The sequence below is a fragment of the Clupea harengus genome, chromosome 3 (genome assembly GCF_900700415.2).
Source record: "Clupea harengus chromosome 3, Ch_v2.0.2, whole genome shotgun sequence".
Classification (NCBI taxonomy): domain Eukaryota; kingdom Metazoa; phylum Chordata; class Actinopteri; order Clupeiformes; family Clupeidae; genus Clupea; species Clupea harengus.
In genome coordinates, this window is record NC_045154.1 from 23,085,417 (window position 1) to 23,104,395 (window position 18,979).

The 18,979-nt window shown below is 43.0% G+C and overlaps 1 protein-coding gene across 3 annotated transcripts in view; it reads left to right on the forward strand.

Annotated features, from left to right (window-relative positions):
* map1ab (microtubule-associated protein 1Ab) overlaps positions 1–18,979 on the forward strand; it is a 42,900-nt gene that overhangs the window by 6,826 nt on the left and 17,095 nt on the right. Inside the window, exons 1-3 of one of the 3 annotated variants that reach the window (XM_031565048.1) lie at positions 3,951–3,990; positions 18,500–18,582; positions 18,745–18,882. In XM_031565048.1, the coding sequence (XP_031420908.1) occupies positions 3,966–3,990; positions 18,500–18,582; positions 18,745–18,882 (246 nt within the window). In that variant the 5' untranslated portion in view covers positions 3,951–3,965. Of the gene's footprint in view, positions 1–3,950; positions 3,991–8,309; positions 8,443–18,499; positions 18,583–18,744; positions 18,883–18,979 lie in introns of those variants that run through there. The other 2 variants (XM_031565049.2, XM_031565047.1) reach the window with 2 other exon arrangements.

Consider the following 18,979-nt stretch of genomic DNA (forward strand, 5'->3'; position numbering starts at 1 on the left):
TAAAGCCTTTAAAGAATTTAATTTAAATTTTAGCAAATGGCTCCTAGTTCAGTAGTTCACCTTCCAAAGTGTTAGTATCATCTGTACATTATACACAGTCATGATGCTGAAATTGAAGTAGAGACTGCAGACATGCAGAACTTGATAATATCATACCAAAGCCTGCTGGCCCCTGGTATTCATTTTTGCACATCTGTGCTATCTTCGCCGAGATTGCTGTCATGTGCAAAACTGTGTCTCCTCATCGTCTATCACCATAGTGATTATCAGAGAGAGAGCTGCGTCAGGAGATGGGCGCTGCGGAGTCAGGGCTGCACAACAGCTCTATCCTCAGCCCCTGTGCCACCACTGCGGTCTGCATTCAGGGCCGGGCCTCAGTGCCCTGTGCCACCACTGCGGTCTGCATTCAGGGCCGGGGGTTAAGTGGCCTGTGTGTCTGAGCCAGTGAGGCCAGTGAGGGGCTGAGGGCTGAGAGCTGGGGCTCAGGTACAGGGGAGATAAGCACACCGCAGACCAGCAGGCCTGAGATTCAGGGCACATTTCCACACAATGCCTGCAGGCTCAGCTTCGTAGAAGTAACCGATGCTTATCAGGGGTGGTACGTGTGTAGGTCTCTCTGTGTGTGTGTGTGTATGTGTCTGTGTCTTGTTTTTTTGTTTTTGTTTGCAGTCAGTCTTAAACAATGAATTATATTTGATCATCTGAAATAAATGACGCACTGTATATAATCAGAGTCAAATAGGCTCAGCTTCGTAGAAGTAACCGATGCTTATCAGGGGTGGTACGTGTGTAGGTCTCTGTGTGTGTGTGTGTATGTGTGTATGTGTATGTGTCTGTGTTGGCGGCACCAGATGTGAAATTGCTAGAAAGTTCAGCATCAGCTTAGACTAATACATACTGAAACATGACTAATACAAACTGATACATGACTAATACATACTGAATAGCTAGTGCATACTGACATTACTTAAATAGAAACCTAATCTTTCATATAAACGTTTCATTATACATACATTACTTACATACATACATACATACATACATACATACATACATACATACATACATACATACTACATGTGATTAATTATGAGGTGTGTAGTATAGTGCCTAAAAACATTTAATATAATATAATATAAGAAGCCATTTTGGTTTAAGTATTCTCGCTATTCTACAACATACCACATCACAAAGGTCCATAGCTTACCAAAGGCAGTACATTCAAAACAAAACACATCACACCACACTGAAAAGATCAGCAGCAGCACAATGCATATCCTGCAAGAGCAGAGGGCAGAGAAGGACACACAAGGGTGGGATCAGATTCTGTTGACCACACACTGAGGACACACAAGGACTTCAGTGACGCGTCAGATTGTGCTTCCTCTCTGACGGCCTCAGCGTACTGCCCGAGGGCCCGAGCAAGGCTGCATCGATCACCCTCTCACATTCACAACGCAACAAGGGGCGTAGATCAATAACACTCATGTTGAAAGGGGATACTGTGCCTTGGGTACAGTTTTAGAATCTCAGGGGGTCCTGTGTTTGATCAAACTTGCTGATAATTCCAATTATGCCTTCATCCTTATTGTTTTTTTTTGTCTGATAGCTTCAGTGTGGGAACAAATTTTAATGCACAAACATTCTTATAGACCGGTCGGTGAATATTGGGCCTGTGTTTAGCGTAGCATGATGCCAAATGGTGTGTTGATTTGCAATTTTAAAACAGCACAGATGAATGAAAATCATACTGAGATCAATTAATTCATAATGATCAAGGTTAGTGGAATTAATGTATTGTGTCAGTCTGGATGATGGTGGGACTCAAAATGAGGAGCTTTTTTTGAGGAATTGCTATTCAAAGGATATGAATAATCAATGAATAATTGATGGCTCCATAAACACAGAGAGCAGTATTATTTTTAGAGGGTCATACCGTCATTATTCTCACCACTGCCCTCAAGTGGTGCAATTGAGTATTGCAGTAGAGTATGTTTTTGTTGCTGACATTCTCTGCATTGTCATGCAGCTTGCTCTACGTGTACAGGCAAATATTATTAATTATACACACTATTTAGGCAATAGAATTTAGTGTGGTGAATGAATTGTTGAATAATATCTATGGCAGGGGATCACACTGAATATCAGTCTTTGCATTATTGACTGAATCCGTGAGCTCTAACTCTCATACACTGAATTGATTCTGTCCTGTATTGAGAACGTTGAGTGAGGAATAGTCAGTTGTGTGTGTGTCTGTGCGTGTGTGTGTGTGTGTGTGTGTGTGTGTGTGTGTGTGTGTGTGTGTGTGTGTGTGTGTGTGTGTGTGTGTGTGTATGTGTGTGTGTGTGTGTGTGTGTATGTGTGTGTGTGTGTGTTGTGTTCCACAAGTGTAATGCACTTTCATTCAGCTGCCCTACAGGTTCTACTCAATACCCAGTGAGGTTACTAGGTTGTGTTGAATTATTGCTAATCCCCTCCGATGGCATATGAGTGTGTGTGTGAGTAAGAGAGTGAGAGGGGAGAGAGGGAGAGAGAGAATGTGTATGTAAGTGAGAGAGAGAGAGAGAGAGAGGGAGAGAGAGAGAGAGAGAGAGGGAGAGAGAGGGAGAGAGAGAGAGGGAGAGAGGGAATGCGTATGTGACGGCAAACTTACGGGCAGCATTAAGTGGCTTAATATGTTCTCCCTGCACCTCAAACATATGTGACCCAGTTTTGCAGGAAGTTGCTTATGCAGCTCAGGCTGATCTAAATCACGTTCTCTCTGGGATGATGCTGACAGAGGGAGGGGGTGGGGGAGGGGTGCGGAGGATTAGGATGGTGCCATGATCAATGCGCCCGTTCTGCTGAGTCGCAGCTCCTCGCCTCCTCTCGGCCCGCGTTGCCATGGTGACTTGCAGTCGTAGGTGGACGAAAGATCTGGCCGTTGACCTCAAGGCCGGGGGGGGTTAATGAGTGTCCATTTGGCAAGGTCATTCAGCAAGCTCGCATAAAGCAAATTAGTGAAAGATATCTGGGTATATTTCAGATTCAGACAGACAGAGACAGGGATAGAGAGGGACAGAGAGACAGGCAAAGGGAGACAATAAGGTATCAAGACACTGAGTTCACAAGAGTTGGATGCAGAATTCAATTCAAGTCATTTCAATTCACATAATTCTCTCATTTTGGATTTTCTGGTGAAGTATCCTGACACCCACTACCCTCCCTAGTAGACTATATTATTAATTCCAGGAGATCGAACAAAATGGATTTGCCAATATCGTCAATTCACACACACTCTCCACTCGTCATTTTTCCAGAGCATGCAGCATATATCACACCTGATATTATGTACCAGTTTTATGGAATGCAAGATGACCTAATTCTTTCAACATGGAACACACAAAAGATACATTAATGTTTGATACATATTTTAATTGTGCTGCCTATAGCAACAGTGCATCCCTTCATTACTTTGTTTCATAAGATTTAGAACCAGTAACAAAAATTCTTCTATGCTACGTCAGTCTTGAGACCAGGAGGTACAGAACTGCACAGAGCTGTGCAGCGTTGAAGCCTCACTTCCAGGTCCATACAGATAGGTCACTGAGGTCGCAGGTTCGGTTCTAGTGTGGGACTCTGCTTCTCCAAATGCAGGTGAAGTGAATGGAGTCATCTACTCCTCTGAGTTGTTCCAGCCCTGGAGCCTTGTCCCCATTTCCTTTGGCTTGTGATATCTAAAAAGATTTGTGTTAAGTCATATTTACCCCCTACTGCTGAGTCATCCTAGAGCTAACAGTAAGTCAAGGTGATCATTATTGCTCTCCTTCTCTCTATCTGTTTGTGTCTTTCTCTCCCTCTCTCTCTCTCTCTCTCTCTCTCTCTCTCTCTCTCTCTCTCTCTCTGTGTGTGTGTGTGTGTATCTGTAGTTTTGTGTTTCTTTGTGTGTGTCCACTTCTCTGTTATTGTTGTGGAAAGGATAATATATGCTGATGCTGTGCCTAACAGGAGGTAAGAAGCTGGCAAACACTATCATGACTCAGTGAATTTCACTGATTCTCTCTCTCTCTCTCTCTCTCTCTCTCTCTCTTTCACACATACACACTCTCTCAGTTCATACTCACTTAGCTTCTTCAGTTTATGCTTTCAAGAATATCACAGCAACGCGCTGCATTTCAAGTGTTAGTACCTCTCAAGGAAACACATTTCTAGTTATGACCTTCACTGGCATTATGCACACATAATGGTAAATAGATATTGAATGCTGTAATCAGCTGAAAAGCATCTTAAGATTGACTACCTAGCGCACTGCCAGGAAGAATATAATAAGGCTCTACTGGTGCAATCAGGTTTATTTTAGCATCTCCCATCATATCTCCTTATTTGCTTGTGACCCCAGTCTCAGGATAAAAAAATTCAGCCTGACTTTGCTCGGTCTAATCCAACATTTCACATTTCAGTCTTCGATTGCAGGAGTTTTGAAGTGCCTGAGCCTCTTGTGTGATGTAAAGTCGAGCTTCATGGTACCATTACACAGCGTTCTGAGCGTAAATCCAGAGCACTGAAGTGCAGTGTCATCATGGCTGACTGTTCTAAACCCCCAAACTCAGAGTCAGACGTGAGGGCTTTGGGTATGAGGCTTCAGCTGTTTACCTTAAGCTGTTCTCTGGAATTCCTACCCGTCTGATCTTCCCTCTTAACTTTAGCTTTGAAAATATTCCTTGCTTTGAGAGACAATCTTATTTTTGACAGGCTGTATTTTTGGAAAAGGCTTTTGCTTATCCAAAGCAAAAAAACAAATGGTAAACAACACTTGTATAGGTGCTTTGATGAGACTCATTTTTTCATTGAATTTGAGCTTACGTGGATTCCAGCTGTGCACTATGTTGAACACCAGTGTTAAGTGGAAACATTTCCATCTTTATTACATCCAAGAGAAAGGGCTCTAAGCATTTGGTTTGTTTGAGTAAACTGCTTGGGACAGTTAGCGCATTTCTTTGACCTCTGGCAACAGTCAGCCCCTTTTGCAGTTAATAAATATCGTCCTGGATTAAGTTGGGGGAACAGGACAGAAATAGAATGCCCTCTACGTGGAGGACGAACCTGTGGGAGAATGTTGATTCCACAGAGGCGACGGCCTTGTGATTATGACATCATAATAAGCACATAAAACACTGCAGAAATTAAAGTATCTATGCAGTGCACCTGAGACTGAAGGTATAGTCCAAACTCTTTCAACTAGTAACAATTGCTTTGCATTCAAGCAAATAACTCACCTTCAATATTACCATAATTGGAAGCATGTCTGATTTTACATATAGCATATAGCATCAACATATAGCATATATATACCATCAACATATAGACATATAGCATCAACTGAGACATGCTTGTGGTTTATGCTAAACTGGCATTAGGAGGAAGGCCCAAACTCGTCTGAATGAGGGAGTTAGCAAACACATTAGGTTAGGATACAGAGGAATAAAGGGAAGACACTCTTGCATGACTTGACAAATCGAGGTTTAATATTCAGAGAGCAGCTTCTATGAATCTCGACTGCTGAGGGGATTAGATAGACTGACAGTGCTGTTATTAACTTACATTTTATATGAAACTCAAGATCTACTTCACAATAAACCTAATTGTGTCCTGAATTCCGCCTCCTGTGACATTGCTAATGTATTTGGGTTCCTTAAATGGTGCATAAATGTATAGGACATTTTGCCAGAGATCTTTTACAGACACCATGCTTAATGTTTTCCCCAGGACCGGTTGTTTCTGCTTAGGGCCGCATGGCCATGTCAATGTCACATCATATTGTTTGTCCTTTTTGAATTATGTATTACAGTGTTTTGTTTATAAAAATTAAGAAGCAAAGGGTCTTTTTGAAATACCTGATGCAGAGCTTTCTGCACTAGAAGTACAGTAAGTCATGCATAATTGAACCTGTTCAATAATTGAGGTGAAAGATATTGATATGACTGCACTTTGAGTCAATATGCCCCACCAGACGAGACAGACAGGCAGGGACTAACTATACAAACCATTAGTTATTCTGCATCTCTTAAGACTTTGGCAGGAAACATGACAAGCCTAGCCGATAGCCAGGTATATATATATATTTTTTCATGTTTATTTTCTTGCCCCATGGAATATGCCCCTTAAGTCTTTTTCCTCTGAAACATGAATCAGAGTAAATCTCGTATTTTGTGTGTTCTAGGTGAAATTATGCAGTCAGTCAGCACGTTCTGGACACTGGTTTAAGTCTTGTTCGGCATATCCGTGATGTGAGAAGAAGAGAGGTGAAATAAGCTGAATCACAGCCACAGTAGTTCATGGGTATCTCACATTCCCTTACTCGTCATCCTCACAATACTCTTTAGTTTATTATGAGAAAGTGAAGGCGAGGAGGAGAAGAGAGGAGAGGAAAGGAGAGGAGAAGAGAGGAGAGGAGAAGAGAGGAGAGGAAAGGAGAGGAGAAGAGAGGAGAGGAGAGGAGAGGAGAGGAGAGGAGAGGAGAGGAGAAGAGAGGAGAGGAAAGGAAGCACCATGGTCAGCCAGACTTGGTTCAGCATTCACAGAACAGAGGCTTTGCTACTGAGCTGGGCCTTACCTGCTGGGTGGACTGCTGTGAAAGGCCACCAGACATCCCATAATATAGCAGCCAGGCAACTGAGTTCTCTCCTCACATGTGAATGAGCTGACATCAGACTAACAGCTGGGCTCTGTGATGTGGAGCATTATCACATAGAATGGGGGAAATGGAGGATAGAGAGAGAGGTATCAGTTTGTTCTTATCTTTGCTTTCACATGGCACTTTGATGTGCTGCAGTGCATCTGAGGAAGAGGAAGGAGGGGGCAGGTGGAAGAGCGAGGAAGGGCAGATGGTAGTGTTCCCAAAGAGAACAACCTCAATCACCTTGATGAAGTGTTAATGAAGTAACTGATCAGATGAACCTGCCTTTCCACATGCAACACCCCGACGACATTTGCGAGCGGCGATGACGGGACTGCTGGAGTGATGGGCGGAGGATTTCCGATGGGCTTAGAGTAGAGGAAGAAGCACGTCAGCCAGACTTGGTTCATCGCCATCCCTTCTGCACCAAACCGCTGCCCGAGATTAAGACCTCCCATTTGAGCTTATTACAATAACAGGCTCCTTCAACTGTTTGTGCAGAAGGTCATCATTGCATAAGAGCCGCAGACGGATCACTGTCTTTTGAAGGGGCGAATTTGTTGCTAATGACCGAATTCTTCCAAATAATTAATCCTGATGAGCTTTGTGCTTAGTGTGTCATGCGGCTGGTGCTGGCGTCTGCAGGCCTTGTAGCCATTGGATGAATCATATTGATGAGCCTGGGAGTGAATATACAGGAGATTGTCTAAATAGGTCACTTACTCTCTTGGCCATGTGCATACCAACCATTAATATTGCTCTAATTTCTCAGCAATTCAGGCATAATCATCGTGACGGGTCAAAAAACGAAAACAATCCTGCAATCACTTTCAGACAGCACTACATTGTGCAAACGTATGTAAACACTTCATGGGCATAATACAAAAGCAAAGCAAGATGGTTTTGTTAAGAAGCAGAGAGAATGGAGAATATACACATCTGAATAATGCAACCCTATTTGAGAAAACTAGGAAAAATCAGTGCATTGAGTGGATCCTTAGCACTGCCATCATCCAAAACATTTCCTACGTAACTGAGAGCAACTGAAGTCTAGTCTGACACATGAAAATGACCTAGGCATTTCTTATTAACTCAGATTTTCAACAATTTGGACAATACAATTTGATATCAGACACATAAATAAAATAACATATAATTTATGAATGAAATGAACTGCATCATAGAGCGTATTCACCAAGCAAGTTAGTAGCCTATTTATCTGGACCACCAGTCAGTGACTTACAAGTGTTTGGGCTCAGCCTTCAAAGTCAAAGACCTTCACACGCACATCGTGGTATTGCTATTTCTCAAAGCTTTTCAATAATTTATCCACTCCAATCTGTTGCAGTAGGACTTGTTACTCAGTTGTTTCTTAGCTTCTCTCAGTACATTTGGACTCAGCTTTTAAACCTTCTTGCAAGTGTGACGCGTTGCAATAATGCTGGTGAACAATCGATTACTGATCAATTACAGTTCAAAGGAGTAGACTAGAGAGGATAGTCGCGGCACTGAAATGGTTACAACTGGTGCAGTGAGTGCGTCTGTGAGCCGCCCCTCCTTCATAGTTCGAAACAGCATCTGGAGCATATAGGCGGCTGGTGGCCGCAGACGATGTTGCTGCAGCCATCCCGTTTTGCGACTGAGCTGCGTCTATAACAAACCCTGCCAATCCACCTCATCGCGCCCCTCCCTCTCTCCGCCCGCCAGCCAGACCCACACACGACTGCGCTCCTCCACAGTTGCTAGACATACAACGCTCTCTCTTAAGTGGCCCTGCATCGGCACCGGTATGTATCAGACAGTGAAGATTTATTTTAGTGATTCACTGAGAAACTACGTTAGTGGCAATCTAGAGCCATTCATTATATATCGTGACACTTTATCAGTCGAGCATTTTAATTGTTAAGGTTTTTTCTGAAACAGTCGCATGACGTCGCCGATTCAGCGCTTGTGCCGTATCCTTAAATGACCGCTCAGCCCGCCAGACGAACTCCATCACTGAGTTTTTTTTTACTGAATAGGCTATCTCCTCTGCAAGTGCGATTTTAATACATGTGCTTTTAAAGAAAACAATATGTAATTTCAAAAGGTCTGTGCTTATAGTCGTGATAGAAAATTATGTTTCATTGGCGATACATGTAACCAATGGAACAACCAGTTAGTCAGTTAGTCATTCTGCCTCAACTTATGCGTGGGAAAATAAAAAAGATTTCTATCATTTCATACACCCTTTGCTTTTATCCAAATTGCCTGGATTGAGAAAAGGTAAAAACGATAGACAATACCTCTGGCGAATCATTTCAGAATTGGCAATTAGACAGATTCTTCATGGTTGTAGCTTCCTTTCAGTTTAGAAACCCCTTAAAACAACTTTTTGGGTGACGTTGTAGTGTCTGAGGTCGTTTTATGTTCTCTACGAGGGTTTGAGCTCATCCATATGTCAAATTCTACTGCGCCACACTTTCGGCACAGGCCAAAAGGAGTCTTAATAAATTCACCAGAAGCAATCGTACAAAGCCCAGCTTTGGTCTCTTACCTGGGATTTCTGCATGATAGACCTGGTGATGATACACTGAAATAGTAACGTTAGTCAACGATGCGGTAGAGGTAAGGTACCAAGTGAATGCTGTGAATTATACAATGTGATGAAATATTTGATCAAAGGCACGTTAAAATAACACCTTTGATCAAAAACAAAAATGTTTACGCATGTGATGTTTTCATTGAAATTGCTTTGTATATTGATATTCATACATATTAGACTACTTTACACAGATGGTAATCGTTTGGGTAGCGGATCGTCCACAGTACTGAAATCGGCAAAAGTGAGCCAGTTTTATCTTAACTGTATATGTATTGCTGTTAGTGCCGAGTAATTATTGTGCACTGTGTGTGTGTGTGTGTGTGTGCGTGTTTGTGTGTGTGTGTGTGTGTGTGTGTGTGTGTGTGTGTGTAAATGTGTGGCCTCTGTGCATATAAAACCATTGACACTGGTCAACCATTCTGTTTTGTGATCCAGAATGGTATGTATTAAAGTTGGTATATAATAATGTAACTAAATGGTAAAAGTCAATTTTAGCAAAACATAACAGAGTGAGATATAGCTGGATATTGATTGGTGCTGTTTCTGTGCTTCCCTTAAGTGACTTAAGTGATTGCAGAGAAGTGTCGATTCAGTGATCACAATGCACATAAGGTTTGGTAGGGAAAACCAGCCAGGGGTGGGTCATCCGGCAGCTGTGTCTGTGTGCGCCGGCTGAGTCATTCTGTGGTAGCCCTGTAGTGTAAAGCTACACCCAGATTCGATGGCAGGCATCCATCCTGGCTGAAATTAAAAGTCCTTGATTGGAAATGGTTTAGTTCACTTGTAGTAAGCAGAGTTCAAGTGTAGATCACATTCCGTCATGATGCATGCAATTGTGCAGAAATGTTCTCTTCCGAGGCATTTCATTGCCCTCATTTGTATCTAACAGTTTGCCTTAATTGAACCTCGATACAAAAGGCTCTTGTTCTCACTGTTAGAACCACACAAAGTTGTTATTTGTGGCCTGTTGAGTCACCCCGAAGAAAATTGGCAGACAAGGGCAGTCAGCTGGCCAAGTGGTGTCCAGTGATTCACTTACTCCAGTTTAAAGTCTAACGTGCTGCAAACCCCAACCATAGTCGTCGTAAACTGTTGTGGCTCTGGTTTGAAATGGTGGCCCTGAATGGCTCGTTTTATGCATGTTAGCAACTCAACAAGGTCCCTGTTCCCGTAATCGCCAGGATTGAGTCAAGACAAAGAACCACTGTCTTATGGATTATCTTACATTTCATAACCTGAGTGACAGGTGCCTGCCCAGGAAAAGCCCTTGAATATGTTACCAGCAAAAGAGACTTAATGTCACTTTTGTATGTTTAGACATAGTCAGGTCGAGCAGTGATCAGTGATGACATCATGTATCAGTTTCCCAAGGGAGCATATAGATATAGTATTTCTGCTTAATTACCCTACACCTTTCAAATGTATCCTTTTTTTCAAGCTTATCTGGTTTAAACAGGGGCTTTGGTTTATGTAATGATATGAATGACGTATGCCTGTGTTTAGAGTTGTTTTAGGTTAGTCTGGGTTTTAGCCCGTATCCTCTGAGATCTGCTGACTCTTGGGGCAAGTGGTAACCGAGTGCTCTGTTCTGACAACATAATATTGGCCTCGTGCTGCCTGCTTGTCCTGTGGCTGATAAACATGGGTAAATACAGCATAGCGCTTTGTTTCGCTCTCCTCCTATTCCCCTCCCCTCTCTCTCTCTCTTTCTCTCTTTCTTTCTCTCTCTCTCTCTCTCTCTCTCTCTCTCTCTCTCGCTCCCTCTCTACATTTGAAAACACTTCTCTTTGGTGTAGGTGTTGGTGAATGTGTGGGTGCAAGTGAAAATTGCTATCACTGCGAGCCTGTATATCTGAGAGGCTGTATATCTTGCTTTCATAGTCTCTTGTTAGTCTTGCAGCAGTACACACACGAGGGCCATTTATCAGTGTTTGCTAATTAGTTAAGTTGCATTGTTTTTAATGTAGGGAAAGCTATATATATATAATCATTGTATTTGTATGATGTTACCAGGTAAACATGTTAAACTGCCAAGTAACTAACCAGCCGGCATCTCCAACCTGCCTGCTGCCACGTTTCAAATCCACCTTAAGCTGTTTGTTAAATCCTCTGGCCCTCTTACTTACTGTTAAGAGGCCGTGGTTAAAGCTGGTGGCCTAATGCATACACAGATTTATTCACCACATCTGCTCCCTTTCCTCTTAGAAAGCAGAGACAGAGTTTTCATGAGGCTTCTTTGGTCTGAGCGGAAAGATTATGTTGACAAAAAAAAAAAAAAAACTAACAGACTATTAAGCGTAAACAAAGCCATCCTAACAGGCACCTCTCCGCATCAGCTTGTGCTCAAGGGCATATGAGTCCGTACAGTGGTAGTGAGTCCTCATTTTTTTCTGCTCACTGTATTTCTGTCTGGCGACCTCATGTGTCCCTTGAGACCAGTGATGAATGAGGTGTCAGAGTACATTGATTCAGCTTGAACCACATCTTCATAATCAATTAAGTCAGTAAAACCTTACTCCTACCAGCGATCCTATACCTTAGCCCATAGGATTGCCAGCAACCCCTCAGTTTTGCCAGGAAAACAATTTTGGTAAACATTACCTAGAATGACCTTAGAATGATAAAACCTATGATTATTATCTTGTTATAGTATGAGCAGCAATTTAATAATGACCCCTATAAAAGCACCCAGTTTAGTCTCTCTTCATGTTGAATTAATTAATTTGGTTTAGATTAGGTAAAATGGCAAAACAATGAGAAGTCTGCTCATCACGCATTTGGAAGGTTACCCTTTGAACCTGCAGGTCTGCCCGTGCGTCTGTGTGTCTGTGAGGTCTTTTGGTGTGAGAGATGTGTGATCTCATCAATGGCGTGGTGTGAGGGTGGACCTCTCGCTACCAGGAAGCGCTGACACTGCGCCAGCTCTGCCCTTGGCCTTTCCCTGGGCGTCAGTCTGGCTACTGAGTGCTGTGTCTGTTTGGGTCTTCTGCTCTCCTCTCCCCTCAGCCATCGTCTCCGTCCTCTCATCATTTATTGCCTGTCTCCTCTTCACTGCTGGTGCACTGAACTAGGCTCCTCTAAAAGGGGCCTGTGTCCCTGTCTGGATTATCTGTGACAGTTTTCTCGAGCGCTTTCTTTCCTCTGGCTTTTCACTCCCCTCACGCTTGCTATGACCATTGTGTCTCCTGTGTCTGACCTCTATCTCCCACCCTCTCTCTCTCTCTCTCTGTCTCTCTCTCACTCATTCACTCTTTTTCTCTCTCGCTCTCTCTCTCTCTCCCTCGATCTCTCTATGTCCAGATTTCAAAAGTGGTGAGATTTTAGGTTTGTTGATATCTCCAGATGTTGACACATCACATTCATCACCTACCTGCCTAATCTAAACAGATTGGCAGTTCCCCAAGAAGTACCCCTAAACAGGGTGCTGCACCTGACCACACCCATGCCAAGGTGCTGGTCAGAGATCTAATGGGCACAGACGCAATTAGCATTGAGGCTCTAATGGGCTTAGTTGTACACCATTCATCTGTGCCAAGTCACAGGACCAGGATTACCAAGAAGAAACTGGGACATTCACTCCTTCAAAATGGGAGAGGAGAGAAAGGTTAATGCCAGCGGGGGGTAGAGCCGGGTAAGGGGTGGAGAGGACTTAAGAGCGTCTGTAGTCAGGGATTGGCATTTGATTGGCAATTACGACAGGAGCCGTCTACTGAGGTAATTTGTTTGTCTGTTGACAATCGACTTGTTCAAAGTGAAAGACATTTGAATTTGGCCAACAATTATTTTTGTCAAGTCATTTCATGGTCAGCCTAAGCTGTGACCACTTCAAACTGTAGCTGAGTCAGTGGCCAGGAGTGGTAGATACGTACTGTAAATGCATGTTATGATTTACGTTTTCAATCAGACTCATTTGATGGAAGTCGGTGCTGTCCTGGGTACTGAAAATAAGCAGGGGCCGTTGTTGCACGCACGCACACACACCCCTCCCTCTGACGTGGCTCCTACTTAACCCATGCAGCTTTGTCAGCCAGAGGACCAGACTAATGGCTCCCCCCATCACAGGCGCCCAGACACCACAAACTCAATGACCTGTCTTAAAGCAATGTCATAACACGGTGCATCACAGAGATCAAGGTTGGGTTGTGTAAGGAGAAAAGAGTTCCTGTACGCAGCTGAAAGCCTGCATCCAGATGGGGGGCACTTGGAGGGGCGGGGACGGGGACGGACACGGACTTGGAGTACAAACCTAGTCATGGGGGGGGACACTTGGACTCTCCGATTCCTTGAACTTTCATTCCCTGTCCGTTGCTAAATTGGGAAGCACGTATCTGGAGCAGTGCAGTGGCAGGTCTGTGCGCTGTCACTGCTCTGATTTGGGTTATTTTAACCGTGTGCTCTCATTTTAAGGAGCTCATGCGATGGGTATTTATATCAAGCAGGTCAGTTCAGGTAGGACTACGTGGCAACATGGAGGCTTGTGAGGATAAGGCCTGACGCCCACCTTGGGTGGCTGAGTGGCTCGCTAACAGATGCAGTCTGCCGCAGGCATTTCAGGCCAGAAGAAGCAGTCTTGCCTGTCTGTTTAGGGGAAAGTACAAAATGTGGCAGATTACAGACCTGTCCAGACGTAGTATTTACCTGTCTCATGATCTGGAGATTACCAGGCCATTTGAAACTCTCTGAACCGAGGACCAAGGCTGCTATCACTGCTCTGTGCCCTCAGATTATCCATTTCAACGTTGTGTGAGTTTATTTTTGTTTGAGTATGTGTGTGTGTGTGTGTATTATGCTTGTGATCATATGCACTGTTTGTGATGACCATTTTTATTATAGCTAGTTATATGTAGGTATATGTCATTTATGATTTATGAACATTAGGTAATAAGATTCTATTAATAACTTCCTTGGCTTGGTTTCAACAGTCATTAGCTCCAAAGTGTCATTAAAAACATGCCACGAAGACACCAAAGCATGCAGCCCCCTCGCCCCCCTCCCCCTTGTGATTCGTGGCAGGAAATGACTCAGCAGCCAGGGTGTGAGAGCAAGCAGCAAGAGAAAGACAGCTTTTGCAGATACAGCACTGGAGCGTTCATGAACATTCACAGATAAAGCTGGATGCTTTCCGTAACCTAGAGTGAGCCTTTTGTGAAAGAGTGAGCCTTTTGTCACGGAGTGCTTTCTGTTGTGTGCAATGGTAAAGGAAATTCCCTGCAGACGGCTGGATGTTTTTCCTTGTGTCGCCATGCCAGTAAAGGAGAGCCAGAGGAATGAATAGCAGAGTTGGCTGAACACTCTGGTCTCCAGAAAGCACTGTTTGAATAAAACCTGCAGGGGGAGTGGTATCATCTGACGTATAGTTGCCACTGCAGCACCGAGAAAGCCTATGCCTCTGTTCTTCCTGGTCTATCCCCAAAGTTATACAATAACATCTCCCACCCACCTTTGAATCTGCATCCTCAGTATGACTTACACTGTGTGGCATAACAGGGTGACTACATGGTTTGTATGACTAAGATTCAACCACAGGCTGTGTTATGTACCTTCTCCGTTAAAACAGCAGTTCCTTTTTCTAGCCAGCCTTTGCAGTTTTTTGAGCATCCTTGTCAGTGGGGAGAACTGTGCTCCCCCTCTGGTGCATAGCGCTTTTGTTCTGATGAGACAAGACATAGGACTGGCAAAAACATTTTGGACTGGCTGCTTGTTGATATGATTTCGGTTAAATAGTTGTCATAAACCTCTCATAAACCTGGCAACTATCAATGCCAGAGTCAGTCAACATCAATGTCTTTTAACAGAAATGGCTATGTCTGAAGAAGTTGTCTCCTATAGGAAAGCATTTCTCTCAGAAATGTCAGAAATAAGCCGTGCTGAAGGGCGTGTCCTTTGATGCTATCCTGTCTCCTCTGGCTCACCTCAGGAGGCTCAGTAGGGGAGCGTTAGGACACAGCAGACACTGCACATATGTTCCTGTTTTGGCAGCCTTTTAAAGGGAGCTGCATACATTCTTCTCCGTAAACAAACACTTCGACGGTGTAGGCCAAATATGTATTTTAAACATATCACATGTAGCCTATAGTCTGTGAAACAGTTTGTTAACAGCCTAGAGCAGCCCCTTAAATTAAGTGTAAGCACATTTGCTGAAACAAACTTCTGTTTTTATTTGACACATTTTATTTTATGAGACATGTGATCCCTGCACTTGGCAGTGCCTGTGACATGTAAACATGAGAAACAATCTTTGCTCTTTAGTGTACTCCAAAAACATGCTGCTGGAGTGATAATGTGTTGATTTGTGTTTAATGCAGCTCTAATAGAGATTAGCACAGTCCTACACAGGTTGTCCCCTCTGGTTCATGAAATCAATATCAGACAAATTTAAATGTATGGACCGGTCTTATTCATACTACATGGGACAGAGGATGGTCAAGGCTTCTTTTAAATTGTTCTTGCCCTCACTTTGAGATTAATAGTTACTACTCATGCTAGATGTTTTTATGGCTAATCAGCCTTTAATATATAATCCATGTTTCCCAAGGGTCCCTAATGCATTTATTTGTATTTCAGTTGCTTTATTTGCACGGTGTCTGTAATACTGGGGTGTGTGCATAACTGCTTCTGTTTTCTGTGTTGCTCTGGTGGGGTCAGTATTTATGTTTGAGACTGCATTGGGTTGAGTCCCTGCCAGACTGGCTAGTACCGCAGTCATGCTGTGCTCTGCAAGCCTCTCTTATTATTCGGCTAATTCCCACATTTGGTGTGCTCTCATAACGGGCTTTGTGGAGCACAAACACTGGACAGTTTTGTTTGGGCTGGACCTTTCGGATCTCATGAGTGGTGGATTTCTCTGCACACAGTAGAGTTTGACTGCTCTCTGCCAGCTTTTGTGTAACATATCCTCTTACAGTCATCTACATATTAAGCCCTATGTCAGGGTTCATCACCCACTGCCACACTGCAATCAGCTATTCTGTTGTATGGTCAGTGTCTTGATCTTTCTGCCTGCTGCATATCGTCTGAATGAAGTGCTTAAGGGGCATTGTGAGAATGGGCAATTGAGATTTCTCTGGGACAAATGATGATGCAACTGCAAATCAATGGCAGTGCATATGGCATCATTCCTTCTCAGCTCTCCCGGTCTTGTGTGCTCCTTGAGGAGCAAACATTCCGATTCTTCAACTAATATTTCACTATCTCCAGCAACTGCATTAGTACTCTCATAGCTACTGCTGCATTTCTCTGCTACCTCCCTGTGAGTTAGCTCAGCAGTGGAAACATCCAGAAGGCACTGGAGATACAGTAGTAGTGTCAGAAACCTGTGTATAGCCAGTGATGTGTTTCAAGTGCGTTTCAAAATAATTTCTGGAACCTGAACAATGTCCCTGTTTATTAGTTCACAGTCTTTCCCCCTTAAGGCCCCGTCACACCATAACGTTCTGGTCAACGTTCTCTGAACTTTCTAATCGTTCAATTTCGAGCGTTCTAGGGCGAGGTGGACACATCTAGCGTGTGACTTAACGAAAGAATAGCGTAGGACTGACGCATGACTACTAGCGTGGGACTCACGCATGAGGAGCATGTAACCGCGACTTGTGACGTGTCACTGGTGCGCGACAAACGTGTGCTGACGTGTCTGCTACTAGCGCTGCTGCAAGTAAGAAGATAATAAATGCTGCTGAAAGTAAGAAGAATACAAAGCCTCTTTCACTAGCAATGTCTTCGGACGAAGATTTACTGTTATTATTACTGTGATTTACGAAATAACGGGCGTTATTCCTGGGGTTTTATGTTATTAAAATAAATGATTTTTGACACTGAATTTGTGTTTCTCAATGTTTATTATCAGAAAACATCAACACATCCACACACATTGTCCATGTCACAAGAGTCATATCATATCCATCTGCCATGGAACAGCACCAGCTATAACAGTGCTCAGCTATGTTCAAGTTCAGTACATCTACTTCATGCTGGGCTCAAGCAAGCATATATACCCTCCACTCCGCTTTTCGCTAGATTATGCAATGACCTTGCATGACATGATAGCATGGAATATGTAGATTTGTAGTGCACAGAATAACATTTGCAATGATGTAAGTTGCGTTTGTTGATCACGTATGTTTAATAACATTAATTGTAGAAGGGACATGATAAAATCAAGATCTTCCCTTGGTGAAAAAACTTTCGCCGATATCTTTGTATGAGAGATGGGTTAGGTGCTCAAATTTCCCGGGATCAAAGAGGACGTTAGTAGGCATGTCCAAACTAAAAATCACGTCTCAGGATTGCTGCGCACATAAGTTATTTCGGGTGCATCAACTGTACTCAGTCTACCATACCCAATGACTGACTATGATAGCCAAACGCGTGCAAAGTTAATAAAACGTTCCACGAAAGTTCTCCAGCGTTTAAATTAAACGTTGAAGAACGCTGGTCTCCATGAGAACTTTTGTGCATGTTCAAAAATGTATTTTCGGACCAGCGTTCTCCGCCGATCACCGACGATTACTGACGATTACAGCGTTCACCAGCTTTCACACAACGCTCTTCTGGTGCTATACCAGCGACCATGGACGATTACCAACGTTTCCTCTAACTTCATAGAACGTTGACAAGAACGTCATGGTGTGACAGGGCCTTTAGACAGAGTAATGACTCACAGAGCCACAGATGGCTGGTCAATTAAACTTTTCATTCACTGATTAACCAATTCAGAGATAGCTGATTGTGACAAACATAGCAGTTCCACCCTCATTGATGGACCAGGTATTCTGTTGATGCTTAATTGTCCTAATTTGGCATCAGCTTTATTTTGTGTTGGTGATTATGTTAGATTATTTGGGTCATGTATTCAGAGCTTTGTTTAAAAAATAGGATTACCGGTAGATGCTTTGGGAAATGTATTAGATGCCTACTTAAGTTTATTATTGACAAGTATAACAAGTCTCGGTGCACTGCACAATGTGGTTACTTTGAATATACATGCCATGTCATGTATCCGAGAGTCTTTCCTGTTTAGAAATCCTTGTAACTCAACTAACAGTGTTACAGTGATGATGAAAAATCCCACCCATTCTCTATGGTAGTCACTACGCCACATAAAGTATTGTACACAATGCTAAACCTCTGACTGTAGAAAGGTACATTCGCAAATCTGGGCACACTCGAACAAAGTATGTGTTTCTTTAGTTAGACACCATCAGACACCCTTTATTCTTTTGCAATGCACATGGAAAGCTGAATGATACATATGTCTTCTACAGGACAAAGGATTCTACAACACAAAAGCAATGTCCTTGAGACTGTGGTCTTAGTCAACCCATCGGGAGCCACAGTTGCTTCAGAGGTACATAATTTCCTTAGTAATATAGATGTATAAATGATGTATGCTTTGTTAACAGAAAATGTGGAACTAAACGCTGAAAGAATTCTAAGAAATGTCATAATTTTTCATTCGATACCCGGCAATCTATTTTAACCCAGTCTCTGGCTTCTTCCACTGTCCCAGATCCAGTCTCTTGTTGCTGACCCAGCTGCAAACAAACTCCTGGTCCTGAGTGGACAAAGCTCGGACCAAGGTGACCTACTTCTTCAAACTGGAGTATTCAGCTACCAAAGTGTATCACGTATCTTCAGTGAGTTTGAGGTAAGCAGAAACCTTTTCATCAATGAATCTGGCTGATAATTATCCATGGAATATTCTGCCTTTTAATATCTATGCCATTAATAGCCCTTCTATTTAA